Raw genomic sequence first — 27,500 nt, 5'->3', positions numbered from 1 at the left:
AATCAGGGGTCCTTGAAGGTCCTTGAGGTCCTTGCGGGCGTCCAAATAATTGTTCAGGAGGTCACAGACTATAAATATTCTGTATATCGACGCGTATTAAACCTTTGACGTAAACACAACATAGTTTGTACATGTCTCCATATAGATTTCAGATATTTCCATAAATGAGCTCATATTTCAAACTGGATCGTCCTCATGGTCATGGACGAGCAGAGGACACAAAGTTTCAGGCTGAAAGTGGGGACGGAGGAACGATGGCGGACAATAACAGACTGATGGACCCGGGACTGTTGGTCCTGACAGACAAAGACTTAAAAACTGTCAAGTGGCCCTTTAAAGGTGCTGGTGACTCATTAGTAACATCTAGTGGAGCTGAAAGAAACTACACCAGCAGCAAACATCTGAGTCCTCTGTGAGGACAAAGATGGACGAGACAAAGATCAGAGCACTGAATCTCACCCTGAGCATCAGGGTGTTACAAACAGGCCGTGTGTGTTCACGTGTGTGCAAACGTCCATTCAGGAGACATTTGGACGCACATTTGATGTTAAATGGACCATTTTGTCACATTTGTTCATTTTTCTTCTTTCAAAAATGTTTGTGGATGAGAAAAGTATTTGCGCGAGCTCAGTGTTGGTCAGGACCAACATTCAATGTTTGTCCGCTTCGGTTTTTACGACAGATTGAAGAAAAATGAGCAACAAACGGAGATAAATGAGAGCAGTGGAGCCGCTTCAGTTGGCAATGCTTTGTAAAGTGTGTGATGTGGTGAAATGAAGCGTCGTCTGTTCTGTCTTCATGTTTCAGGGCGGTGAGCTGACGAAAGACAGGAGTCCAGTTTCCTTTCCTTACAAACTCTACGAAAGCATGTACAAGGCTGAGGTAATCCATCCGTCCATCAATCCATCCGTCTTTCTGTCTGACAATCACCTGCTTTCATCTCATGCTCCTCGACACACACTTCACCTGCTTTCATCTCATGCTCCTCGACACACACTTCACCTGCTTTCTTCACCTGACACCTCGACTCATTGCGATCAGTCTGCAGCTCTTCAGCACTTTCACTTCAACTTCTCTCAGCGCTTACATTTAACTGACACTTGAACCTGATTTCATTCGAGCTGAAACTTCATCGTCTTTCAACGTGTCTTCAGCTGCCGCTTCGGCTTCTTTCAGTCTTTAAGTGCAGATTCTCAGCAGTGAGCGCGCTTACACTTCCTTCATGTGACCTCTGCTCCTCCAGTCGTTCGTTATCGTTCACATGTTCACAGCGACACGCTTCAGGACTCATTTACATACAAACATAGAAACAAAGTGCAGCTGTCATTACAATGATGACATCAGCTCTCTCAGCCAGTCAGAAAGCCAGGATTCACACCTGTCTGTCTGTCTCTCTCTCTCTCTCTCCAGGTAGAGTCCCAGTTGGTTTTCATCAGAGACAGTCTGGAGCTGATTTCTGATCTTTATCACCATGACAACCTGTCCTCTGCTAACTGGGACACCGTCAAGACCGAAGACTTCCTGATGAACATCCACAGACAGACAGAAGAGCTCAATGGCTGTGTGAGTAGACAGACAGACAGACAGACAGACAGACAGACAGACAGACAGACAGACAGACATGCTTCAGCTCCTTTCAGCTCTTCACTTCAGCTGATACTTGAAGTCCTTTAAAGCTCTCACACTTGGAGACACTCCAGCCTTTTACTTCAGTATACTGATACTACACAATACTTACACTACTTCCACCAACGTGCCAGATGACATCATTCAGGACTTACGCTTCAACTGAGACTTCCCTCTTTTTGACCACTTCAACTGTCCTGTCAGGTCCTTTCACTGCTCACACTTCTCCTCTCGGCAGCTTTACTTCGACAAACGTTTTAACTTCATCAAACTTCAGCTTCATCTTTCATTTCACATCCACTTCATTTCCTTTTACATTCTGAACTTCAAACGAAACCATCTGACCTTTGCTTTGTCTTCAGGTGTCGACTAACAAGCGAGCAGACAGCAAACTGGGGAAATACTACAGGAGACTGAAGAGAAGTACGCTGAGCCGCACTGTGAGTACATGTAGTGTAGTAGTACAAGCTGTAGCTCTGTATGCACTGGGTATAAGTCGGAGCGCTGACTGTAGTTCTGTGTGTACAGGGTGGTAGTACTGCGTCCTGGGAGCTGATCAGGAAGGCAACTAAACTGCACCTGGACCAGCTGGACCTGCTGGTGGTCTTCATCAGAGCTTCAGCTGAAAGCAGCAGGAGGCGCTCTACACCGACTCAACGCCACCACTGACGCGTCTCATCCACCAGTTTGACTGTCGCCATCATTCGTTCTGTCTCTCTGTGAGAGACGCACTCTGCCGGCTTCCACTCACATTCTATTTATTTATTTATTTATTGACTTTCTATTTATGAACAAAGTGCTCTTCTTATTTATTCATTGAACTCTGACGGTTTTGTATTCACAGACTCTGAGTCTGATTTTACTTGAACATGAAGCTGGAAATAAGCTGATAATACTTGTGTACTTTTACTGCTGATACTTTGACCACATGGAACTGATAATACATGTATACTTTTACTGCTGATACTTTAAGCACATAAAGCTGATAGTACTTTGTATTTGTACTTTAACTACATGAAGCTGGGAAGACTGAACAGATCAAAAAGATACAGAACAAAATCAGAGCTGCAAAACAACAACAAAGAGACACAACATGACAACAAAGAGACACATCATGACAACAAAGAGACACACATGACAACAAAGAGACACACATGACAACAAAAAGACACAACATGACAACAAAGAGACACACATGACAACAAAAAGACACAACATGACAACAAAGAGACACACATGACAACAAAGAGACACACATGACAACAAAGAGACACATCACGACAAAGAGACACAACATGACAACAGAGAGACAAACAAAGTGACTTCAGAGGTGCAACAAGACTACAAAGACACCAAACACAGAATACTACACAATCTGTCCACGGCGTTACGATATTTGGATGTACAAACAGCAACATTTCATTCATATGATTTCACAAATGTCAAAAATGTGGTCCTTGACCTTCACTCAGTGATGGAAGTGGTAATGATGCGCCGTGAACACTTTGAATCATTTGGTTGGATGGGACAGTGGAAAAAGTCCTGAAACAGCTGATGAGACATGAGCCTGCAGGGACTTTGGTTTCATTATGTTTCCTTAAAGCTGAGGTGACCTGAAGTGGAAACTGAATGAGGACTGAGTGAGGAGGACTTTCCTCTGTCTCTGTCTCATCACATTTCTCTACAAACGGCTGCTGAAAGTCATTCAGAAAAAAAACAAAGCTCGAGTTGTAGAGAAACCCCTCTGAGGGAGTTACGTGGTTTCCTTCCTGCTTTCGCAGTCAGATCCTCGACTCTGCTCGCCGTCATTCTTTCTTTTCTGTCTAAACGTAAAGTCAGGCTGAACTTCCTGCCTCGTGTCCGTCTCAGTCTTCGCTCTGTCTTTCTTTTCTCTCGTCTCTCCGTTGGCTGTTCTCCGTAAATGCAAACTGAAGATTTTGGAGGTTAAACCGCATCCTGAATGAGTCTGAACCTGACGACACAGACGGGTTTTACTTTGATTCATACAGAAAACATAGAGATATGCAGAATGGAACCTAATTATTGTGTGTCCCGAAGCTCTCAGACCTTCAGTTTGAGAAGTTAATGACGCAGCTCACAGTCAGTCTGTCAGTCCGCTGCGCTGATGAAGCTCAGTCAGCTGGAATCCTCATCACAGCTTCAGTGTGTCAGCAAGGTGTCAGCAGTTCAACGCTCGGTGGCTTTTGGTTGAAATATGGTCATTGTCCTGCATTCAAACAGCTGTTAGAGACTTGAAGACGTGAACAGGTTCAGTATTTCACCCAAAAAGAGAAACGTTCAGAAACCACATCAGAAATTCAAACAGTATTTTTCTACCTTCTCGTCCCGTTAATCGTCTCCTGAACCCCCCGATGCTTCTCTTGACCCTTAACGACCCTGAGTCTCATGTGGGAATGCTGAGACCTCCAGTCGGAGGGAATGCACCTTAAAGTCTCATTACAGCACCTGCTCACGGGATTTGTTAAAGAGACCCTTCAAACTGAGCAAATAAAAGAAGTCACTTCATTTTTACCTTAAAGAGCCCTGATGTGTCAATCTTGGTAAAAGTGATGACTTTCATTTTATTTGTTAATTTTATCCGTTCAAACTGCACTTAAACTGGACACATAATCCATAAATCCACCTGTAATACGTTATAATCCATGAACGTAACAACACCCCGACTCTACATTTACACCTTCATTAAAAAAAAATACATAAATTCCTCTTATGGCACGAAGCACCTGTGATTTTATGCATTTTAAGCAGTTTTAAGCCCTTTAACCCTGTCCATGAATGTTTCCATTAATTTGTCCCTAATCTGTTCAACTGAAATTTAAAGGTCTGCGTAAGAATTAAATCAAAATCTCACTAATATCTAATCTGAAAACATCTTAATCTTAATTTAACCCAAAATCCATCACAATCAATACCACTGTTAAGTCATCAGTCCAATCCTCTGAGGACATGGAGGATGAGGATGAGGATGTGAAGACCACTTCTTCACTCATCAGTGACTCTATTTTGAAACGAACATGTGCTTTAGTTTTTGAAACAGAAGGACAAATGAAGTCTTTTCAGTGATTTATTGATTTGAAGCTAAATGTTTAATTATGACGTATGTCTGACACACGGTATGTGGGGGTGGTGGGTGATGGGCGGGGGTGGTGGGTGATGGGCGGGGGTGGTGGGTGATGGGTCGGGGGGTGAGGTTGAAAAGGGAAATTTCCAAATTTCGTAGAATTTTTTGCTTTGATTTGCTTTGAAGACAGGAGTTTCAGTTTCTGCCCTCCCAGGATGAGGCTTTATTTAAACCACAACATGCCAGACGCTCATCAGAACCACAACAACACGCAGAAGAACCAGATCAACAAAGACCAGGACCCTCACCACCTGCAGGACCTCCCAGACTTCCAGGACATCCGCTGACACGCAGACACTCTTTGGGTGAGTTTAATGTGTTCATGTGTTCATGTTTTTGATTAATGTACAAACGTGTGATTTTTGTTCAGGATGAGTTTTAAAACGGAACTTTACAATATTTTCAAACTTATTTCTGTTTCATAGTTTCTAAGTTTGTGTCACTAATTTCAGATCAGTGGTCCAACTTTCCTAAAGCAAGTACTAAAGTACACATTTCAGTTACTTTTACTTTACTTTACTTGAGTATTTCTACTTCTACTCCATTGGATCTCAGAGGGAAATATTGTACTTTGTTCTCCCTCCAGTTTATAAAATCTGATGTTTTGTTATAAATTCACCTTCAGTAGAAACCGTCAGTGGATTAAATCAATGGTTGATCGTCTGCTGTTTTAATGGTTCATTGATCTCTGCTGCGGAATCATCTGATGTTTGATCTTCTCACATGTTTGATTTGCTGCTTTTCCTCTCAATGATCTCAATGATCTGAATGTGTTTGGACTCATGTGGAGCTTTGGACTGTTGGTTGGACCAAACAAACATGGAGAAGGTGTCACTTTGGGTTCATTGTGACCACATTTCTCACTATTTGCACAATGTTTCCAAAGCAAACGATCGATCAATCAATCGATGGAGAAAATGATCAGCAGATTGATCCAGAATGAAAAGAATCATTAGTTTGAGTTAAAATGAGCTCCACCTCAAGAGGAGACAAGAGGACAACAGACACAGAGACACATTACTGCACTCAGTACTTTGACTTTAATACTTGAAGTACTTTTTCCTCATTGTACTGACGTACTGACTGAAGTAACATTGTCAATGCAGTATTTTTAGAGTGTGATAATAGCACTTATACTGAAGTACAGAATGTAAAATACTTCATCCATCACGTTAAATTCGTAACTCAACATAAAACAACATCAAAGGTTTAAAAGCTTATTTAAGTTCGTTGACCTTTTCTGAGCCTCAGCTGAACTTGAACCTCACATTTTTGTTTAAAGAAACTATTTCAGAACTTTGTAAAGTTTAACTCTGAAGTTTTCACACGTAATCATATAAACATGTCAAACGTAAAGCTCGATGACGACAGTTACCGTTTGTCAGAATAACGTAACAGGGTTTCCACGTCTCCAGTTTCCTCGTCCACGGCGGTCAGAAACATCGAGCGTGGAACCAGAGGTGGAAATATTTGTCAGCGTGAACACGACTAATAGAAACGCTGACGAATGGCAGGCTGCGGTTTCCTTTCAGAGCCGACCAACAGCTCAGAAATCAGAGCCGAGTCCTGGTTCGAAGCAGTTTGACTCACAAACGGCTTCTCGCTTTGACTCGTTTTCATCAGCGCTGAAGTGGAGCTTCACATCGATGTTCGTATCGAGTGTCACTTTATTCCTTCTCTCTGAAATGAAACCTAACTTTGTTTTACTCTGACAGATATTTCCATCTCAGCATCTCTGACGCTCGATGCATCTGACCGCCATCGACCTGGAACTCTTACTAACAGGAAGTCTTGTTGTGTTATTTAGACAAACAGCCACTGTGAGCCGTCGGCTTCGCTTACGAAATTTCAACTTTAAATTTCAAATTTAACCACACTTTGAGCTTCAGCCGCCGCGATGGCCCCGCAGCTCCACTCGGCTGATGTTGGCCAATAGAAACGCTGTTAGGAAGTGTACAAGTTGTGGCTTGATGGACTGATTGATTGATTAACGCACTCCGGTCGTGTTGAACAGGGCTGTTAGGGTTAGGGTTGACTTTGATTATTTATTTGGTTTCTCACAAAGAGATAAAAAACAGCACAAACCGATTGTGTCGCTCGTTCTCTTTTTGTCCTATGCTCAGTGAACGCCTCACTGTTCAAACAGTGCCGGTTCATGTGGTGTGTTCGAGCTCTGAACTCAAAGTTGTGTTTCAGGGTTTCTGCTCTGATATTTCTGTGGTCTCTGAATCCAGAGGAAGAGATATCCTGTGAGTCACAGCCGAGCTGTCAGTCAAAACTCACTGATTCATTCAGAAACACTCAGCAACAACAAATAAGATAAGATAAGATAAGATAAGAAATAAGACAATATGAGAAAAAAAGACAAGAGAAAATAAGTGAAGGTTTTCAAAGCCTCACTCTTGTCCTGAAGTGATGGACGTTGAACTTTGGACCAGCTGATCAGGTTTTGGTGAACTTTAAGAACGTTTCTTCACTCCTTGTGGAAACGATTGTTTACCTGAATGAACCTGCAGTGACTCACCTGGTGGACCAGACACGCACTGGTCCAGGTCTCTGCTGCTGAGGTTTGGATCAGACTCCGTGTGGTTTCGTGACTCACGCAGGTAGACCGCCTCTGATTGGCTAATCGGTCCTGACAGCCTGCCAATCTGCTGCTCTTTGTTCCAGATTACCTGAATCTACCTGAGGCTGCCGGCACAGAGAGCACACCTGAAGCATCTCAGTCCGATTCAGACCAGACCAGTTCCAGGACCACAACCGCCCGAGGAACCTGCTAAAGATCAGCTGAAACAAAAACCGTCTTGACCAGGACCATCAAAACCAGAACCATGATGCTGTCTTCAGTCCTACTTGTCCTCCTACAGGTCTGCAGCCTCCAGCTGATGGCGGTCGGCGTGCCGACCTGCCGGCTGCAGGGAGAACTGGTCCTGTCGGCTCACCACCTGCTCAGAGACCTGGTATGACCTTTGACCTTTAACAGAATGCTGTCACCCTTTGACCGCTGTCAGTGCTCTTATAAAATAACGCTCTTAAGCGTGACTGCACTTCCACTGACTTCACTTTGGAAATGTTGACTCTTATTTCGCCTCCATTTCCACCAAACAATGACTCAACTGCTTTCAGCGCTCCACATCAACTGACAGCAAACTTTTCACATCAGTTTCACTCTTCAGCTGCAAATTCAAGTGTTTTTAGTGCGTACTCATAACACTTCGACTGTCTGAGTACATCCACGTCACCTGAGGTGTCAGCTGTTCACACACTTCCACCGTCTTTATGGGAATTTCTACGATGACACTTTTCTCACCGATATGTCATTGAACTCTTAAACTGCTCTCACCTGTCGTCAGGTGACACCATTTTTCCTTCAACTGACAGTTTTATATCTGACAAACATCTAACACTTCAGCTTTATTCAGTGCTTACGCTTCAACTCCTCTCAGCTTTTTAACGACTGAAGATTATCAACAGCAATCATGTTCACTTTCTTCGGAAAGTAGCTTAGCATCAGCTGCTGGTAGGTTTGTCAGTATCTTTCTACATGTAGCTTAGCATTAGCTGCTGTTAGGTTTGTCAGTATCTTTCTACATGTAGCTTAGCATTAGCTGCTGGTAGGTTTGTCAGTATCTTTCTACATGTAGCTTAGCATTAGCTGCTGTTAGGTTTGTCAGTATCTTTCTACATGTAGCTTAGCATTAGCTGCTGTTAGGCTTGTCAGTATCTTTCTACATGTAGCTTAGCATTAGCTGCTGTTAGGTTTGTCAGTATCTTTCTACATGTAGCTTAGCATTAGCTGCTGTTAGGTTTGTCAGTATCTTTCTACATGTAGCTTAGCATTAGCTGCTGTTAGGCTTGTCAGTATCTTTCTACATGTAGCTTAGCATTAGCTGCTGTTAGGTTTGTCAGTATCTTTCTACATGTAGCTTAGCATTAGCTGCTGTTAGGTTTGTCAGTATCTTTCTACATGTAGCTTAGCATTAGCTGCTGGTAGGTTTGTCAGTATCTTTCTACATGTAGCTTAGCATTATAGCTTATAATGGTTCAACTGTTTCCTGTCTGTCCTGTAGGGGGGGGCATTTCCTGTCCACTGCCTGCCATACAATGCCAACATTTCCTTTCCAGACTCTGCCTTCCCTGCTGCCACAGCCAGTCACCCTAAGGTAATCCTCTGGCCTCATCGAGCCTCTCAGCGAATCATAGAGCTGCTTTTATTCTCAAACCTGCTTGTTTCAAACACTGATCTCTGATTGGTTCCCTGCAGTGCCGGCAAGCATTATGGGTGGTGTATGAGTCACTGCGGGAGGCGGGACTAATGTTCGATGACCATGAGTTACCTGTTGGAGAGGGTGGAGTTACCTGGGATGATAAGAAACTCGAGGACTTCCAAAACCTGCAGAACCGACTGCTGGAAGAGGGAAGCTGTGTGAGTACCTGTCTGTCTGCACACCTGTCTGTGTGTCTGTACACCTGTCCATCTGTACACATGTCTGTCCGTATCTGTCTGTCTGCACACCTGTCTGTCTGTCTGTACACCTGTCTGTGTGTCTGTACACCTGTCCGTCTGTACACATGTCTGTCCGTATCTGTCTGTCTGCACACCTGTCTGTCTGTCTGTCTGTCTGTACACCTGTCTGTCTGTACACCTGTCTGTCTCTCACCTGTACAGCAGGTGTCCTGGGCTCCTCTTGGTTATTTATGTATTTTTCTGTCCTTTTCCCTCCTGTCTCTCTCTCTCTGACCTGTCTCTCTCTCCAGTTGTCCAGTGTTGATGCTTCAGGTGTTTTATCTCCTTACTTCAGCAACGTGACAGCGGTTCTTCAGCAGCAGGTAAACTCCTCAGAGGTCTTGTTGCTGGTGTTGTAAATAAAGTCTAAACTGTGTTTCCAGATGAGATTAGAGAGTGTGACGTCGGCAGAGAACAGAATGATTCTGGACTAACGATGAGGAACAGTCTCACATATTAAATTAAGTCTCATATATTAAGTTAAGTCTCACATATGAAGTTAAGTCTCATATACTGACTTCGGTCTGTCAGACAGCGCTTCCTCCTGTTCAGACTGAGGTATCACATCAGATCTGAGTTCAGGTGTTCAGGTACCAAATACTTTGTTGAGGCTGCCAGAGTGTGTGGACCAATCAGAACTGAGGGGGCCGGTCTCTCTGTGTGTTGCTCAGGACAGCGCAGCCTGTGGTTGGATGGCTCTGAGGAGAGATCTGCTCGGGGTCCTAAAGTCCGCCCTCCAGAAACACCACAGCTGTTTAACCTGGAGGAAGGCCCACTGATGACAGGAGGCCCCGCCCACCATTGAGAAGAGACCACGCCCACTCACAAGAAGAGGACAATATTTATTTTATTATCTATTTTTTATAAATAATATATTATATTATATTATTTTTATTATTTATTATTATTTTTATTATTATTTATTTATTTATTGAGATAAATTTTGATTTTTTGATATTTATATTTTTATACTTTCACATATTGAACATTTGTTTTTTCTTTTTTGATTTCAGTTCTGTTCTTCTCTTTGTGTTGATTTCAGTCAGATTAAAGCATCAAGAAAAGTTTCTGTCAGTTCGATGTTTCCTCTGAGACACACACGCACACCCACACACACGCACACACACACAATAAACATGCTGAGTCAGCTCTGCGGTGACTCACTGATAAACACTCAGGATGAATAAAGTCACGCCGACTCATTTAGTGTCTATTTAAGGCTCCTTATTAAAAGAGAGTCAGACTGTGGTGAAACCCAGCAGTCAGATTCCAACATGTCTGACTCTCATGTCATTTATGTGCGTATCAGTCCGCATGGCTTTTAACCTGGACAGATCGCCATGGTAACCAGATTACATGCAAACATACAACAGCTGAGTCGATCGAGACCAAACAGAAAAGTTTCCTCTTTGTCGTCAACAAGGCCGACAACTCTGCTCCAGTTCTTTATTGACACATAAACAACAGTTGGAGCGAAGCAGTCAGCAGGATGAACGCAGGTGAGTCACACAGGTAAGAGGAAGGTGAGCACCAAGCGTCTTCCTCACTCAGAGGCTGAAGATGAAGGTGAGTTCAGTTTGTGTGGCTTTAAACAAACTGAACGACATGATGTTTGATGACTGAAGAGTCAAACATCTGACTTTCACTTTCCCTTCAGACGCGTTCAGACGGTGAAGACGGCGCCTGGCGGTTCATCTCTGACTCATGCACAGCGACAGTGAATCCATCAGGAATGCAAAGCCAACACATTCTTCACGTGCTCATTCATTCCTGTCGAGTCGAGTCACAAAGAGGTGAATAAGCAGATCCGTCAGCACATTGAGATTCATCGTCTCTGAACAGAATCAACAAACTGAAGAACGTCACGATGAAACGTTGAGAGCGAGGATTCACAGCACATCAGCAGAAAGCCAATAAAATCTTCATCAGTGTAGAAATGACCAGAAAATCAGAATCATTGTGTTGTTGTTGCCTGAAAATGAGTCTTTATTTCCTCAGAGGAAGCAGCTCCTCTTCCACCATGTTGCGCTGTCATGTTTCTACAGGAGCCCAGAAAGGACAAACCAAACACTGATTTTACAGAGACTTTATGTTTCTGTTAGAGGCTGAGGCGAAGGTGTTCTGGCTGGTTGCAGTCTGCAGCCTCACCACTAGATGCCACTAAATCACACTGGACCTTTAAAGTGAGTCAAACAGACGCTTCACGGCATTGAAGTGGGACGTTTGTTTCACCGCTGAAAGTTTTCATAATACTGATTATTTTACAGCCCTCTGTCTTTGATTTCAATGTGGACGTGAACGTGTTAGATGCTGATGTTAACTCATCTCGGAAATAAAGAAACTGGTCTGTTTGGAGGTCGACCCCTTCACCTCATCTCGCCTTCCTTCTTATTGTCGCTGTTTTTAACTTCTTTTATTGTGTTGAGCATTATTGGTATTAACTGTGTTGAGCAGCATCATATTTAATGCACTCTGCTGTGTTTTTTTAAGTTGATACAGGAGTTTCTCTTGTGGGATAATAAAGATCTGAAGTGTGTTTTCAGTGTTTGTTCATGTAGATTTACTAAAGTCCTTCTTTTGTTCTGCTGTCCATGTCTGTACCTCTGGCTCCGAGGTACATACCATTACGTCCAACGTAGAAAGTCTAAAAAGAATTTAAAGCACACAGACAACAGACTTTTATTGACTTCATTATCAGACAAACCACAAGCTAAAAGTATGAAAAACAGCTGCAGCACCATTGAACTTCGACTGTGTTAGTTCTTTACAGGCAAACATGTTCTTTGTCAAACTGTCATTAATATTAGTTTCCCCCTCCGACCAGCAGGAGGCGCTGCATCTGTTCCAGCTGTGGTACAGACTGATGATGAGGGCGCCCCAGCCAATCAGAACGTTCATGAACGTGAGCGTGGTTAGAAACAAAAACAACACAAAGGTCTGAAAAGAAAGTAACGTTTGTCTTCGTGTGGTTAAAGATCAACTTTGTCCACAAAGTATATTTAATCGTCTTAGTCTTGGTCAAAAGCTAATGTTAGCCAATTAAATAAATAAACTAAACTAAATGAAGCCGACTTTGACTTTGACTTTAAATGTCTAAGTTTCATTGTTTGGTGCTAATCCAACATTAGATGGCGCTGTAACTGACTAATTTTAAAAGTGACGCTTTTCTCAAGTTTCTCTGAAATATTTACTTTCTGTAATTTTAGCATTCACTTTCAGACTTTTAATGTGAAGGAGCTTTTATTGTGAAAACAGAAAGGCTGCACTAACTTTATTCTGTCTCTTGTAGCCTAATTGCGAATAAACAAACATATAATTCAATAATAACAATAATAAATAATGCTAGTTTTAGCCAAACGACTCTCTTAACAAAACAGTTAGCTCTATTCCATCGGCTAGAAATTACTGTAACAGTCTGATTAGCCATAATAATGGTGGCTAAAGTTAGTTAGAGAGCTAGTCAATAATAGCTCATTGCCTGAGTCACAGATAAAATTTTAATCATCCCTTATAATCCATAAAAAGTTATCATCCTGTCATAAAAGTCAAATGTTAGCTAACTGGCTTTTTAACCAACACTGCTAACAAACTAGCGCTGGTCGGCTAGTGAGCTTCTGCTGCTAACAAGCTAATCTAGTTTTTTTTTTTTTTAAATAAACTCCACCAGTCTGTGTAGGAGCGTACACTGGGTTAATTGTGTTCTGGACTGTGATTGGCTGCTGACGGACAAACCACGCCCCCTGGTGGAGCATCATCACAGGTCATGAAACTGGCCTGTTTCATTTCATAAACTTTAGCTGTGTCCCAATTCAGCGGCTGCATCCTTCGGAGGACCCAGCCTACGCGGTCCCCGGAGGCTGGGTCCTCCGGAGGATCCTCCGTCGGCCGCATCAACTATCTCTAAATGGGAAGGTCTAGCCTTCGGAGCATTTCCTGGTTGTGTCACAACGTCATAACTTCTTCCCTCCTAACCCGGGAAAAACACACGTACGGGGTGCAGAGATGCGCTCGTACAGCTCCTATCGCTTGTAAGAGGAGCGAAATGTAGCCTATTATACAACTTACAAATTGACCTGATGTGAATATCTTCACAGTTACAATAAGATATTAGTTGACATGCGAGCTTGTAACATTTGTAAGTGAAGGGTTTTAAAAAGACTAACTGTTAACTGAGCTCCTCATATCAACAGGTCGCCATTATTAAAAAAACAATCGGGATATGGGAGGCCGTGAAGGATAGTAGCGACGCATCCTTCGAATACAGGGAAAAGGAGGACGCATTTGTTGGCTGCATTTGGAGGATCCTTCGAATTTGGACGAATTGGGACAGGCTTTGCGCGGCGTTGTGAATTGGGACACAGCTTTTGTGTCACATGTCCTACGCGATGAAACGTTCCTCCATGTTGCTGTTGTCTGAGTTGTTGTGTCCATCAGTCTATAAGCCCCACCTCTCTACTCCTCTGTAGGCGGGGCCTCGTCCAGAGCTTCCTGTTGATTGGGGTCAATGTAGTCCTGATTGAATATGACAGAATCAGCTCCCAGTTTGAATCTGTGGATGGCCAGTAGACACTGGACAGCCTGCAGACACACAGATGATTCAAATCATAAAACTTTATTGACAGTGTTTGACTTCACCGAAGTGAAGAAACGTTAGCCTCACAGTGACTGAAGAAAAAATGTTATTTACTAACAGCTGAGTTAAAGGAATATTCCACTGAAAACTTCACCACATTGGAAAGTTTCATTGTTGTATTTTTGAGTTTTGACTGCACGAATTCAAAATGTCAGAAGATCTGACCATGACGTGGCGTTCTGTGTTCAAACGTTCAGCTTCCAGCATGAAAGAGCCTGAATGAAGGTGAATCTTTGTGTTTGTGGAACAACATGGATCCTGAACGTATCGATCTGGAGGATGAATCATTGGCAGACTGACATTATGAGTTTTGTGATGACCCTCCGGGCGGAGACGTGCCCCCGCCCACCCCGCGGCCTGACGGAGCCGCTGGTGGACCCTTTGAGTGGTAAATATTTAGCTCGACAAAAACTGATAAATACAAACAAACAAACGACAATCACACGCTCGTTTCATCGTCACGAAGCTGTTTCATCAGGATCAATCAAACATGTGACAGGCCACGCCCACTCGCACCAATCACCTTGGCGCTTCAGATTTGACCCAGACTGGACCCAGAGCATGAAGATGCAGCTGGCGCCCCCTGTAGGTCAACGTGCTTCAGAGGACCTGTCACATGGACCCAGATTCACTATGGCTAGCCGTGTTTTTCCAGTTGTTTCTGCTGAACTTTCTTATTCTCTTTATTAGATAACATGCACAGTTAGATTTACTCCGTTTTATTGTTTCCTTCGTTAAATCATGACCGCAGTAGATTTTTGACCTCACAGTGTCGATGTGTGTAGCTGCAGTTTTGTGCTTCCTGAAGCCTGAATTCTTATCACATTAAAGTGATGTCATCACATTTGAGATGATGCATGTTTACGCTTCAAGTATATTTACCGCAGACATGAACTGACAGTTTTCAGCTGCAGAAGAAGAAACTGAGAGCGTTGGTCACTAACATCTGGCTGTTTATTTACTTATTTTAATATCAGAAGCACAATGAAGACGAGTGCTCGTCATTTCTTACTCTCTTAAAAACATAGCTATTGAGTTGAAGTGCGCTTTAAATGTGAAAGGACGCGCTGTGAGTGTTTCAGCCTGTGTGCTAAAACTTTGACTTGTGTTTTCCGTCTTCGCTGTGTTTTATTTGGGCCAGCAGGCATCTCAACCCACTTCCTGTAATTCTGTGTAACGACATCAATGAAGCAGGCAACAGTGAGCCTCAAATGGGTTTCCTGTTTAATAAAATCTGTCTCACTCATCAGTTTCCTGACAGACAAACAATCACGACGTCTTCCTCAAAATGAATTTAAACATGAAACATTGAATGAAAAGAAGAAGTGAGAGAAGCTTAATGCTCATGTTATGATCATGTGTGTGTCACAGAGACGGTTTTCATGTGGATATATAAACTGATATGTGCAGCGGAGTCCATTAACTCTTCATATTCAAGAGTCTGTAACTTTAATCTTCATCACACACCATCGCATCATTGTCACCAATCAGAACACGTGACAGAATCTTCACATCATGACATCACTGAAATTAACAATAACAACAACACAGCGTCAAGTTTATAGTTTGAAGTTTATAAATCAGCTTCAGCACATCTGAGGAAGAAAATGTCATTCTGTCACCATGGCAACAGGAAGGCACTTTGGATGACAGGCACTTAAAGCAGCCAATGAGGGTCCAGACTGCTGACGAGGAAGCAGCAACCACAGGAAGATTCCTCTCTGATTGACTGATGGAGAGAAGTAAAGTTAGGAAGTGTGTGTGTGTGTGTGTGTGTGTGTGTGTGTGTGTGTGTGTGTGCGTGCGTGCGTGTGTGCGTGTGCGTGTGTGTGTGTGTGTGTGTGTGTGTCTGTGTGTGTGCGTGCGTGTGTGTGTGCGTGTGCGTGTGTGTGTGCGTGTGTGTCTGTGCGTGTGTGTCTGTGTGTGCGTGTGTGTGTGTGTGTGTGCGTGCGTGTGTGTGTGCGTGTGCGTGTGTGTGTGTGTCTGTGCGTGTGTCTGTGCGTGTGTGTCTGTGTGTGCGTGTGTGCGTGTGTGTGTGTGTGTGTGTGTGTGTGTGTGTGTGCGTGTGTGTGTGTGCGCTTCAGGCGAGTGGTGGGCTGAACAGTTTGTTGTATTCTTCTTCAAATGAGACTCTCTTCAGACGCTCCAGTGACAGCAGAGTGAGACCTCCCTGCAAACACATCACACACAATTAAACACACACACACACACACACACACACACACACACACACAATAATGCAGACAGACAGAAGAAAACAACGTCACGTATGTTACATATGGCACACGTTCAAAGTTCAGAAGCTTCACATGTTAAACTCGTACTTGTTAGTATTGTTGTTGTTGTCACCGAGCTGCAAACGTTCTGGGAACATTAGTTTTTGGTTGTGGGAACATTTCTTGAAGGTTCCTTCACAATGTTCTCTAGATGCAAAAACAACATTATTGTTGCGTTCCCTGAACATTTTTGAAGGTTAGCTGAAGGTTCCAGGACGGTTACCTGAACGTTTGCCCTGAATGTTCTCTACATGTTAAAGTTTGTTTTTAACATAGAACCAACACGAGGCTTCGTTCTCTGTTCTTCTTGGAAAGTTCCTTGAATGAGCTTCATGTTCCAAACTTCCTTTGGTCTCCAGAACATTTAAAGTGTGTTCAGCTGAACTCCAGCAGCTTGTTCTTCGGTCTTCAGCTCCACTGTGTTCCATTAAACTCCAGCATCTGAATCCCTACGAGAGCTCACCGACACCACGACGCTCCACCGCGTCCTACAGTCTGCCTCTGCCACACAAACCAGAGTTTGTCTGCGAGCGTCACGACCAGAACTCAGAGCGCCTCAGAGATCTCACAGAAATGTACAGAAGTCTGGTCTGAGCTCACAGCAGACAGCGAGGACCGCCAGGCTGAGAGGTCTGATTGGATAATCGACAACAGGTGATCGTAAAAATGGCGGGAAGCCGAACAATGACAGGAAGTAAAAATGCATGGAATGCATGAAGGACAGTTACTAGAAAATGAAACAGGAAATGCATGTGACAAACGTCACCCACCAGTTGGAGTGTTTAATGGTCCGAGAAAGAAGGAATACCACAGGCACATATTTAGTGATGGTGGTATGTATGTATGCATGCATCTGTTCCTCGTCCTTGATCATACCTGACTGCAGTAAAGGTCAGTTATCACAAAATTTACAATCGGTGGGCCATCGGTGGTACAATCAGTCATTTGGCAGACACTTTATTCCAAAGCAATGTACATATGAATTCACACACTGATGGTGCAGCATCGGGGGCAGTTTGTTTTGTTCTTTGTGGACTGCCGAGGTCAGGGATCGAACCACCAACCTCCTGACTAGTGGCCGCACTACCTCCTGAGCCACAGCCGCCCCATCTGCATGAGGTGGTCCACCAGCTGCATGATGCATTTATAGTAAACAGTTCCAAACCTGGTTAAGGAGTACAACCTCTAGACCTCTTTAAGAGAAACATACAGGAAACTATTGACATTTAGAGACACGGAGAACAAGTGTTTCGCAGGTTTGTCAGCCTAGAAGGTACTTTTTTGTTAGTAGAGGCTGTCAGGTGGTGTAGTGCAGGTACATACCCAGGTGAAGACAGAGAAGAAGGAGAAGATGATGGTGGCTCTGGCAGCATCGGCTCCTTCGTTCAGAGGGTTGTCTTCTTCTTTAGAAACCTGCCACTGATTGGCCAGAAAACAGAACCCCACGAACCAGACCACAGACCAGAGAGCTGCAGAGACAAAAGTTACACATGATTACGACACACAGCGGCAGGTAAAGATGACAGAACCAGAGCAGCGGACTCTCACCGGACACTCCAATGTCAGCCATGACGGCCTTCTTCCTGTCCTTCACACCAGTGATCTGAGGAAAGTAACTGTCCAGCGCCAGGAAACCGGTGCTGCAGAGGAAGCACAGTGTTCCCATCGAGACAGCATAGTTGCAGGCATTCTGGTTACGGTTGAAGATGCAGAACTCCTCAACCTCTTCAGGACGGTTAACGTAACCCTCATTAGCGACGCAGCCAAGGATCACGATGGAGAAGAGCTGAAATCAGAGGAGAAAGCAGCTAGCTCAATGCTAACAGACACTTTCATTCTCAGTAGTAGAAGCTAGATGCTAACATGGAGCTGTAGACTCTCAGGTGTCCACATTAGGACTCCCCTCACATGTGCAGACAGATTGCCATTTAACCCTTTAACAAGCAGCACTTTTTCCACAGAAGCCTGAAAAAAACAGTCCAAACGAAATGCTTCCTTGTGATCAGGATTTCGTCTTTGAAATATAATCATAAAAACACTAAATTCATTAAAGTGACACTAAACCAAACGTACGAAGATGACCATCAGGAGTCCTCTTCCTCTCCTTCTTCTTTACATTTCAGTCTCTGGCATGAACTGCTGCTCATCAATAAATAAATATTAAAAAATATTTCACTCATGTTTGAAGTTGCTTTTCACTGAAAGATTGTGATGCTTCATGTTTTTAATAAATGTACAGTTTTGACCTTAACTTTCATCTTTAAGTAGGAATCAGTGCTTCACACAAGCTGCTTGTAGATGATCCAGGTCTGTTCAGAAACAGGTCTGATCAGTGGACAAAATAACAGAAACACCTGAACAGTAAAAATAGTATAAATCAATACAGTTCAGCAAAATGATCAAACAGTTGAATGGACACAAACCAGAAATCATAGAAGGATTTTTACGGGAGTGTGTGAGCGAGCTGGCGTGACAAAGTGTGTGTTCATGGGTCGAATCGTCCAATCAGAGCAGCAGTGTTCAACACTGAGGTTTTGTTTGAGGAGTCTTGTGTTGAACCTCAGGAATGTTAACACCAGTCTCATGACCAACACACACACACACACACACACACACACGCACAGAGTAACAGACAGTAACTAACCTCAGCTTAACTAAACCCCACACTGAATCAACACACATTACACTGGTTACACTATAAACCAGCATGAACTAAACCACAAACAGGACAAAATACATTCACTAAACCAAACCAGACCCTGAACTGAGTAACACACATTAACCAACCTGAACAAACCACACATGAACTAACCTCAGCTGAACCAGAGCTAACTAACAGGAGCCTCAAATCAAAGCAAATGAGTCGAAGCAGAAACTAATGTAAACTTACAGGCACTGAGCGGAATGACCAAACAAACCAGTAATTACTCTAAACCCACCTGAACCAACCGGGTAACCAAACACAGTGAGTCACTGGTTAGCAGTAGCTCAGCCAGCTATCATGTTAGCGGTTAGCTCAGCAGCTAACTTTGCTAGTCGTCACCCAAGACACTTGTGTGACCTAACCTAACCCTCACCTGTGTGACCTGTCAGGTGAGTCCAGCTAGAGGACGCGGCCCGTTTGTGACTGTTATCCATTTATTCACACCGGTATGACCCCTGAGGTGTGACATCATCATTACATCATCATTACATCCCCAGACTCACCCAGCAGAGGATCCTCACCACAGTCTGAGGCTGTCTGATGAAGGTCAGTGGGTCGAAAGCTCCGCCCGCCTTCCCTGCCCCGTATGCCTGGAAACCGTCCATCCAGACCACTTCCTGCTCCCCACACCTGTTCAGACCAGCACAGACCAGCAAGGTCCAGTTCAGCCCAGCTCAGCCTACTTTAACCCTCCACTTCCAGCTCCCAGCTCAGTGCAGATGGATTCTACTCTGGCAAGCTGATCCCAGTCCAGTTAGGCCAGTTGATCAAGTGTGGTCCTTGTTGTTCCAGTTTGACCCAGTTTGGTCCAGTTTGGTCCGTTTTGATCCAGTTATTCTAGTTGGCTGGTCCTGGTTACTCTCTGTTCCTGTACTGGTCTGTGTGCTCTCTTCTTCTGCTGCTGCTGCTGCCGTTATAAACTGTAATCTGCTTTAAGCCTCCTCATCCCCACCGAGATGTCACAGGATTTACTTCACCCTGGACTTGGTCTTACAGGCTGTGATCCGCCTCCAGCCAGCTCCACCAATCACATGCTTTTGTTTTTTTCTTTTTTCCATCATGTTGATGGGGTTAGAGCGCTCCAATCACAGTGATGGAGGTGCTCCCTGAGAGGCTCCACTCAGGGAGCACCTCCTGCATTCTTCGTCACTTCCTGTCTTTAATTCTTCTTCTTTGAAATCAAATCTCAGGGCATCAGAACGTAAACTGACTCCTCCTCAGTGACTCCTCCTTTGTGTGTGTATGTGTGTGTATGTATGTGTGTATGTGTGTGTGTGTGTGTGTGTGTGTGTGTGAGTGTGTGTGAGTCAAACTTGTTGAAATCACTTTTTAAAAGCTTCATTTGTTTCATTGATTTGATTTTGTTTCTGTTTTTGCTGAAAACATTTCTTGGTGAAATTTGACCTTCATCGTTTGTTGAATCAGCAGATTTACTGAAATCAGATTCTTTTGTCTGAATGTTCGTGCTTCATTGATCTTTTTGATTGACCGCAAGTTCAGACGTATTGATTGTCATCAGGCTGCGATGTTGCGTCTCTCTGCTGCATTGCTCAGACGTTAAACTCGTGTTTTCACCTTCTTCTTCTTCTTCTTCTTCTTCTTCTTCTCTGCTGAAGCAAAAAAAGTTTGATCGCTTCATGATGACAAACTAAACTCCCAGCAGAGATCATGAGAAACACCACAGAAGAAGAAGGAGGAGGAGGAGGAGGAGGAGGAGGTGAACAACGAGTTTTATTCAGAGAAAATCATCCAGAACATAAAGCATCATCATCATCATCATCATCATCATCATCATCATCATCATCATCGCCGTCCAGTCATAGCTGTTTACTCTGTTACATCAGTGATGAAGAACAGTGTTCAGCAGGAGCCAATCAGACGTCACCTGATCAATTCAAACATTAAAGAATGTGAAACATGACATCACATGTGCCTGAGAGCCAATCAGATCACACCGTACAGCTACAGGTGAACTTACACACACAGGTGAACACACAGAGGTGAACTCTTCCTGACTGCACTATAGTATTATTGATCGCTATCAGTCATCTATAAGTGTGATGAACAAAAAAACACAACATGAGGGACATCAGACAGGTGACACAGGTGTGTGTGTGTGTGTGTGTGTGTGTGTGTGTGTGTGTTATTGAGTTGTGTCATCCTCCTCAGCCAGCCGCTGCTCTTCATTATAATCATCATCGTCAGTTGGGGGGCGAGTACGCTTAAAGAAACCCATCTACACACACACACACACACACACACACACACACACACACACACACACAGACATGTGTGATGAGGGTTTGAACTTATGAACAGTTTGTAAGCTTTTGGAGGAATAAAGATAAAATAAATCAAGGCGTTTCTGATCTGACCCACTAACTGACTGATCAATACATGTATTGATTATTACCTTCCAGAAGATGAAACAGAGCATACTCAGAAGCAGGAGTCCACAGATGATTGACAGGATGATGTAACCAACAGGAACGTCTTTCTCTCCATCAGGAGGACGCCACAACACACTGAGTTGAGTCTACATGCACACACACACACACACACACACAAACACACGCACACACACACACACACACACACACACACACACACACACACACATACAGAGTATTTAGCAACTGAATATAAAACAGAGCTTCACTCATTTTTGTAGGATTTGGGGATGTAACGGTGGAACAGTGGTAACACTGTCCCGGGTTCGATTCCCGCCTGGGGCGCTGTGGGCGCTGGGGACGTGTCTTCCACCATGCCTTCGGTGCCTGCTGTCCTTTAAGGAGAGGCCTTTCTGTGTGGAGTTTGCGTGTTCTCCCCGTGTTCACCTGGGGTATTAAAAAAATACCCCCACTAAAAACATGCAAGAAGATCACCTGACCAATGGTGACAAAAGAACTGGGTCCCCGGGCGCCGCTGTCGGCTGGCAGCCCACCGCTCCTGGTCTGCCGCGGAGGAAGGACTTCCAGGATGGGTCAAATGCAGAGATTTCACTAAGCATGGCGTGTGTGCAGTCTCCCCCTGTAGCATGTGTGTGTTGTGATTAATCAAAGTATGTCTAATGTCTAATGTGTGTGTGTGTGTGTGTGTGTGTGTGTGTACCTGTGTGTGTCCACTTGGCAGCTGCAGCGGTTGGACCTTTGATGATGCATTGATGACATCATAGGAGGCGGAGGATACAAGGTCATAGTTCAGGTAGGGAGTCTAGAAAGCAGCAAGGTCAGGTAAAGGTTAAGGTAAGTTTAAGGTTAAGGTAAGGTTAAGGTTACACTTAGTCAGGAAATGAATGAATGTCTATGTAATGTCACCAAAAGTGATGGAGACATGACTCTGTGTGTGTGTGTGTGTGTGTGTGTGTGTGTGTGTACCTGTGTAAGTGTGTGTGTCCACAGTCTGGCGGAGATTCGAATGACAGCACTGAGGCCACGCCCCAACGCTGTGACATCACACACAAACCTGACACACCCTGACTCACTGCTGCTACAGTTCTAGACGCCCACACACACACACACACACACACACACACACACACACACACAGATCATCATGGTAAACATGTTGGATGGTGTAATTCGGTGACTTGATGAAACATCTTGTGCGTTAAAGTCATTCTGCTCATTTACCACATGGACAGTTTGACTGTCTGAGTTTGTCTCCTCCTGCTGGATCAACGGAGACACTACAGGAACACTGGACGAGTCACCCAGCAGCTGCAGAGAGACAGACAGGTCAGAGACTGAGACAGGCCAGAGAGAGAGACAGACAAGTCACAGAAAGACACAGAGATCAGAGAGACAGACGGGTTTTGGACCTTGAATGGGTCTATCTGTGATGCGTTCAGGGTTCGGCAGCTCAGTGATTCTTCAGAGGCGTTGGAGAATATGTAGAGCAGGAAGTGATGTTGCCAGGTGGAGGGGAAGTCCACCGTCAGTCGGGCGTTGACCGCACTGGGACCCTGGTTCCTCAACTACACACCAATATGATCAATATCACCGGGTCATCAGTATTATCAGTATTATCAATATTATCAGTCAGAGTGAATATCTCCAGAAAAAAGTCCAGGCTCGACTCAGGATTCTGGATCCGGAGCACATCTGCAGAACTGAACCGTCCAGCCATACGTGTCGAGAACTGGTCTTCAGTCTGGGTCCAGCACACAAAGGTTAGCAGCTTTACTGACCACCAGACAGCACACCTGACCTCTCGGTTCATGGGCCCACCTGGGGGTGGTTCTTTGGGCTGAGCCTGACCGGGCTTCGTGGATATAAACCTGGACCCTCGGCGCTCAGACCTGGTCGCAGGACTATCCCGAATCTGAGCGAGATTGCTACGGCTGGAAGGTTCAGATTCATAGAGGTGACTGAACCAGACCCCTCACCTGGAACCAGGAGTTACCTGAAGAACCTGCCTCACCTCATAAACGTGTTCTACCAGTGGACCCACTTCCTCTAAACTCCCAGGATGCATTGCAGGCTGCCAGTCAGGGAGGGGCAGGACAATTTCTGGAGGGGAGGAGCCTCTAGAAAGACAAAGAAGTCATCATGTTGGGTGTGTGGACAGACTCTGATGTTCAACGAAGATCTAAGACGAGCTCGCTTTACCCTCTGATCTCCAGTGTGGCCTCAGCCTTCACCTGAACCTCCACCGTCACCTCGTTACTGTTGGGATTCACCGAGTTCTTACTGGGAGACGGACAGACGGACAAGTGGATGGACAGGTCAAACAAGAGCTAAGCTAAACGTAAAGTCAGAGACAGGTGAGAGACAGCACCTCCTGATCCTGAGGACAAAGGTAATGTGATGCTCCACGTCCTCCAGACGACCGACACTGAACACAAGGCCTGTCTGCAGCTGGACAGAGACACAGACAGTCAGAGAGAGACAGAGAGAGAACCAGACAGAGAGAGAGACAGACGAAGAGACAGACAGGAGATGTGTGTTACTGTGTGTACTTTGCTTTTATTCAAAGTGACATACACACACACACACACACACACACCGATGACGCAGCATCGGGGCAGCTTTGGGGTTCAGTATTTTGCCCAAGGACACTTCGGTGTGTGGACTCGAGGGATCGAACCACCGACCTCCTGAGCTGCAGCCACCCCTCTGTGTCTGTGTGTGTGCATGTATATGTGTGTGTGTGCGGGTGTGCTTGTGTTACTATGTATGTGTGTGTTTGTGTATGTGCATGTTGTTGTGTATATGTGCGTGTGTCAGTGTGTATGTGTGTGTTTGTGTGTGTGTGTTTGTTACGGTGTGCGTTTGTGTTTGTGTATATGTGTGCGTGTGTGTGTGTTACTGTGTGTCCGTGTGTCATGGGGTTGCCGAGGTCACAGGTCACCATGACAGTCTGATTGTCTTTCCTCTGGACACACACCAGTCTGTTAACGCCCTGCAGACCACAAAGACAGCTGAATAAATGTTGTGTGTGCTTTTTGTATGTGTGTGTGTGAGCGTGTGTGCGTGTGTGTGTGTCACCTGGCTGCTTTGGAAGTGTGTGTGTTCTGGGATTTGGACGACCAGCTCGGTCTCGTACGCTCCCTCACCGTCATTCTCTGCAGACACCGACAACAACACGGACTGATCCTCACCAACCAGCACGCTGTGTGACAGGCTGACACACACACACACACACACACACACACACACACACACACACACAGAAACACACACACAGAGAAACACACACTCACACACACACACACACACACACACAGGAACACACACACAAACACACACACATACACAGAAACACACACACAGAGAAACACACACTCACACACACAGAGGAACACACACACAAACACACACACACACACAAACACACACAGAGAAACACACACACAGAAACACACACACACACACACAGAGGAACACATTCACACACACACACACACACACACACACACAGCAGTTAAATTGGTGCAAACACTAGAATCAGTAGAGTCCAGTGGAGACAGTCGAGTCCAGTGGAGACAGTCGAGTCCAGTACAGACAGTAGAGTCCAGTGGAGACAGTAGAGTCCAGTACAGACAGTAGAGTCCAGTGGAGACAGTCGAGTCCAGTACAGACAGTAGAGTCCAGTGGAGACAGTAGAGTCCAGTACAGACAGTAGAGTCCAGTGGAGACAGTAGAGTCCAGTACAGACAGTAGAGTCTCAATATAAAATAAAGGTTTTATGGGATCTTTATTGTAACTGTTGAAGTTTATTGATGATGCAGTTAATGACGACTCACGGCTCAGCTCTCAGCTTCAGGTCGGGGACACAGATGTTGTCATCTCCACAGTCCAGAATGATCCTAGTCTATGCACACACACACACACACACACACACACACACACACACAGAGTCACTTGTTTTGCTGTGTGTATGACTGTCTATGTTTGTGAAGACCGGTTTGAGGTCCTCCACTATGTGACGGTTCAGACATGGATTCTGGATCAGGTTCAGAATCAGGCTTAAGTTCTGTTTGGGGTTAAGGTTCAGTTAGCGATGGACTTCATGTGGGCGAATCACAGACAGCAGAGATCAGGTGAACAAGGTGTTCACCTGCAGTGAAGGAACCTGCTGCACTCGCCCAGAGCTCCGACTGTCAGGGAGGATGAACATTACAGGTGTAACAGCCTGCTCGTCTGTCACGGACCAGATTCTGACATCTGACCAGAGCCGGGCTGACGTCCTGCGAGATGAGTGCAATGACTGAAGAGCCCCTCCTGTAATCGTCCTCCAGTCTGAGCGGAGCTGCGGCGTCAGGTGCAGCTCACGTTGGAAACCAGAGATCTCTGGTTTCGTCTTCCTCTAATCCCTCTGATGATGGGAAACTGGTTCAAGGCTGACACGAGTGTTACAGTTCCCACCTGCCGAACTGCACAAACGTGCGTGTGTGTGTGTGTGTGTGTGTGTGTGTGTGTGTGTGTGTGTGTGTGTCCACTCACCTGTGCAGCAGCATGTGTCTGTCCGTGGAGCAAAGCATGCTGGGTAGGGTTGAGGAGGCTAATATTGACAGTGATGAAGATTGGACTCAACTTATCCCGAACATTGTCTTCAGACTGTAAACACACACACACACACACACACACACACACACACACACACACACAGTCAGTCAGTCAGGTGTGACTCTGATTTTCTTCTTCGTGTGTTTTCTTCTGTCACTTACCCTCAGATAAGCAGTCTGATTGATGCAGGCCACGCCCACCTCCTGCTGAACCATCAGCTTCATCATATCCTGCGGCTGATTGGTCGACAGCAACAGAGTCCGTCTTGCCATTGGCTGCTTCATCCTATCCAGCTGTAACTCAAGCGCCAGTGCTGTCTCAGCCAGTCAGGTGCAGGCAGAAACAACAACCTGAGCGTAAATAAGATTTCATGTAGATTTTACGAGGACGGACTTGTGAGCTGTTGTTCACCTGTTTCCTGTGGAATTCTGTGACCGGACACCTGGACACACACCTGGACGACAAAACTGTGGAGACGAAAGAACATTTCTGCTTCAAACGTTATTGATTAGATTAGATTGGATTTAAGACATTTTCATTTTATAGACACAGATCACTTTCCATCCAGCAGATCAGATTGGTGACCACAGGATGGACTCTGGACCTACTGCAAGGACCCCTGTCAGTCTCATTCAGTACCCAACAGCTTTTAGGAATCTCTTTAATTGGCTTAGGATTCTTGTCAATCAACATGAAACTCCATCAACAACCCCAGAACCCTACAAAGGAGCCTAAGGTCGCTTTCACACCAGAGCTGTTTGGTCTGCTTTAAACAGACCAGAGTTCGTTTGCTTCGTTTGGGCAGGTGTGAAAGCTCATCCGAACTCTGGTGCGGACCAAACAAGCGAACTCTGGTCCGCCTGAAAACGTGGGTCTCGGTTCGCTTGCAAGTGAACCCTGGTTCGGTTCGTATGCAGTGTGAAAGCTCACCGGACTAAACACAGGACCAAATGTAGGTAGTGATGCTATTCGCAGTGCATCTAGGGTAGAGGAAGTACAGCGTGCACTCCAAACCAAAACAAACATGGCGAGAGGACAGACGTGGACAGATTATAGTCCACGTCTGTCTATAATCAGAGTCAGATGACCACATAAACCTACTTCTGACATCCACTCACAAAACAATGACATTTTAAACAGTTCAGTGAGAAAAAGGGGGGAATGGGTTTTAAACGAACGAACTTCACACGATGCTCCATGTTTACTGTTGTTTTTCCAGGCTGGGAGGGAGGGATTTCCCCTCCTGCTTTGTCCAATCGATGAGCGCCCCTTTCAACCACGTGATGCTGTTCAGAAAGGTCGGTGCGCTTTAGAAATCACAGTGTGAAAGCAGAACTGAAACAAGTGATAAATGCAACAATGTTGCGACTTTCAGCTCCCCAATCGAACCGAGTCCGCTTGGTCAGCTGTGAAGGACCCCTGTTAGCTACAAAAAACCAAAAAGCCCTTTGATGAAACGAAATGAAAGACTTTCAAAGATTGAAAAAAAGGTGGCAGCCCTGACAGACAGGAGGCTGATGAAGAATCACATAACTCCTCTCCTCAGAGGATCCCAGGATTCCTTGGAGTGCTGTATAATCTCTGTAGACCACCTCAGAACGT

General features: G+C 44.8%; 3 protein-coding genes across 8 annotated transcripts in view; 1 reads left to right on the top strand and 2 right to left on the bottom strand.

The window, feature by feature from the left end:
• The window catches only part of LOC143334380 (interferon a3-like), a 2,606-nt gene extending 238 nt beyond the window's left edge, over window positions 1-2,368 (top strand). Inside the window, exons 2-5 of the mRNA XM_076753158.1 lie at window positions 808-882; window positions 1,411-1,563; window positions 1,989-2,066; window positions 2,155-2,368. Of these exons, the coding sequence (XP_076609273.1) occupies window positions 808-882; window positions 1,411-1,563; window positions 1,989-2,066; window positions 2,155-2,295 (447 nt within the window). The 3' untranslated portion in view covers window positions 2,296-2,368. The remainder of the gene's footprint in view (window positions 1-807; window positions 883-1,410; window positions 1,564-1,988; window positions 2,067-2,154) is intronic.
• An 11,237-nt stretch (window positions 2,369-13,605) lies between these two features.
• syngr1a (synaptogyrin 1a) lies at window positions 13,606-19,879 on the bottom strand. Of its 3 annotated transcripts, none has more exons than XM_076753517.1 (4): window positions 19,410-19,879; window positions 17,733-17,970; window positions 17,508-17,653; window positions 13,606-13,853 (listed from the first exon to the last, which is right to left on the bottom strand). In XM_076753517.1, exons 1-4 carry the CDS (start codon window positions 19,491-19,493, stop codon window positions 13,728-13,730), a joined length of 594 nt encoding a protein of 197 aa, XP_076609632.1. In that variant the 5' UTR covers window positions 19,494-19,879; the 3' UTR covers window positions 13,606-13,727. The 3 variants fall into 3 exon arrangements, with proteins under 3 accessions (XP_076609632.1, XP_076609630.1, XP_076609633.1); XM_076753515.1 differs by having other exon boundaries at window positions 13,607-13,853; window positions 19,392-19,871; XM_076753518.1 differs by lacking the exon at window positions 13,606-13,853 and adding an exon at window positions 15,462-16,078 and having other exon boundaries at window positions 19,392-19,873.
• A 627-nt stretch (window positions 19,880-20,506) lies between these two features.
• itga2b (integrin, alpha 2b) overlaps window positions 20,507-27,500 on the bottom strand; it is a 22,334-nt gene continuing 15,340 nt past the window's right edge. For 3 of the 4 annotated variants that reach the window (XM_076753052.1, XM_076753051.1, XM_076753054.1), the window contains 15 exons: window positions 26,310-26,365; window positions 26,060-26,211; window positions 25,836-25,949; window positions 25,136-25,203; window positions 24,378-24,513; window positions 24,199-24,291; window positions 23,668-23,747; window positions 23,499-23,579; window positions 23,311-23,416; window positions 22,709-22,864; window positions 22,521-22,607; window positions 22,266-22,385; window positions 22,000-22,101; window positions 21,302-21,424; window positions 20,509-21,124 (listed from right to left, as the gene is read on the bottom strand). In XM_076753052.1, coding sequence (XP_076609167.1) covers window positions 21,032-21,124; window positions 21,302-21,424; window positions 22,000-22,101; window positions 22,266-22,385; window positions 22,521-22,607; window positions 22,709-22,864; window positions 23,311-23,416; window positions 23,499-23,579; window positions 23,668-23,747; window positions 24,199-24,291; window positions 24,378-24,513; window positions 25,136-25,203; window positions 25,836-25,949; window positions 26,060-26,211; window positions 26,310-26,365 — 1,567 coding nt within the window. In that variant the 3' untranslated portion in view covers window positions 20,509-21,031. Of the gene's footprint in view, window positions 21,125-21,301; window positions 21,425-21,999; window positions 22,102-22,265; window positions 22,386-22,520; window positions 22,608-22,708; window positions 22,865-23,310; window positions 23,417-23,498; window positions 23,580-23,667; window positions 23,748-24,198; window positions 24,292-24,377; window positions 24,514-25,135; window positions 25,204-25,835; window positions 25,950-26,059; window positions 26,212-26,309; window positions 26,366-27,500 lie in introns of all 4 variants that reach the window. The other variant, XM_076753055.1, reaches the window with a different exon arrangement.

This window comes from Chaetodon auriga, chromosome 16 (assembly GCF_051107435.1).
Source record: "Chaetodon auriga isolate fChaAug3 chromosome 16, fChaAug3.hap1, whole genome shotgun sequence".
NCBI classification, from domain to species: domain Eukaryota; kingdom Metazoa; phylum Chordata; class Actinopteri; order Chaetodontiformes; family Chaetodontidae; genus Chaetodon; species Chaetodon auriga.
Note: the sequence above shows the minus strand (reverse complement) of the source record. Positions and strands in the feature narration are given on the sequence as shown.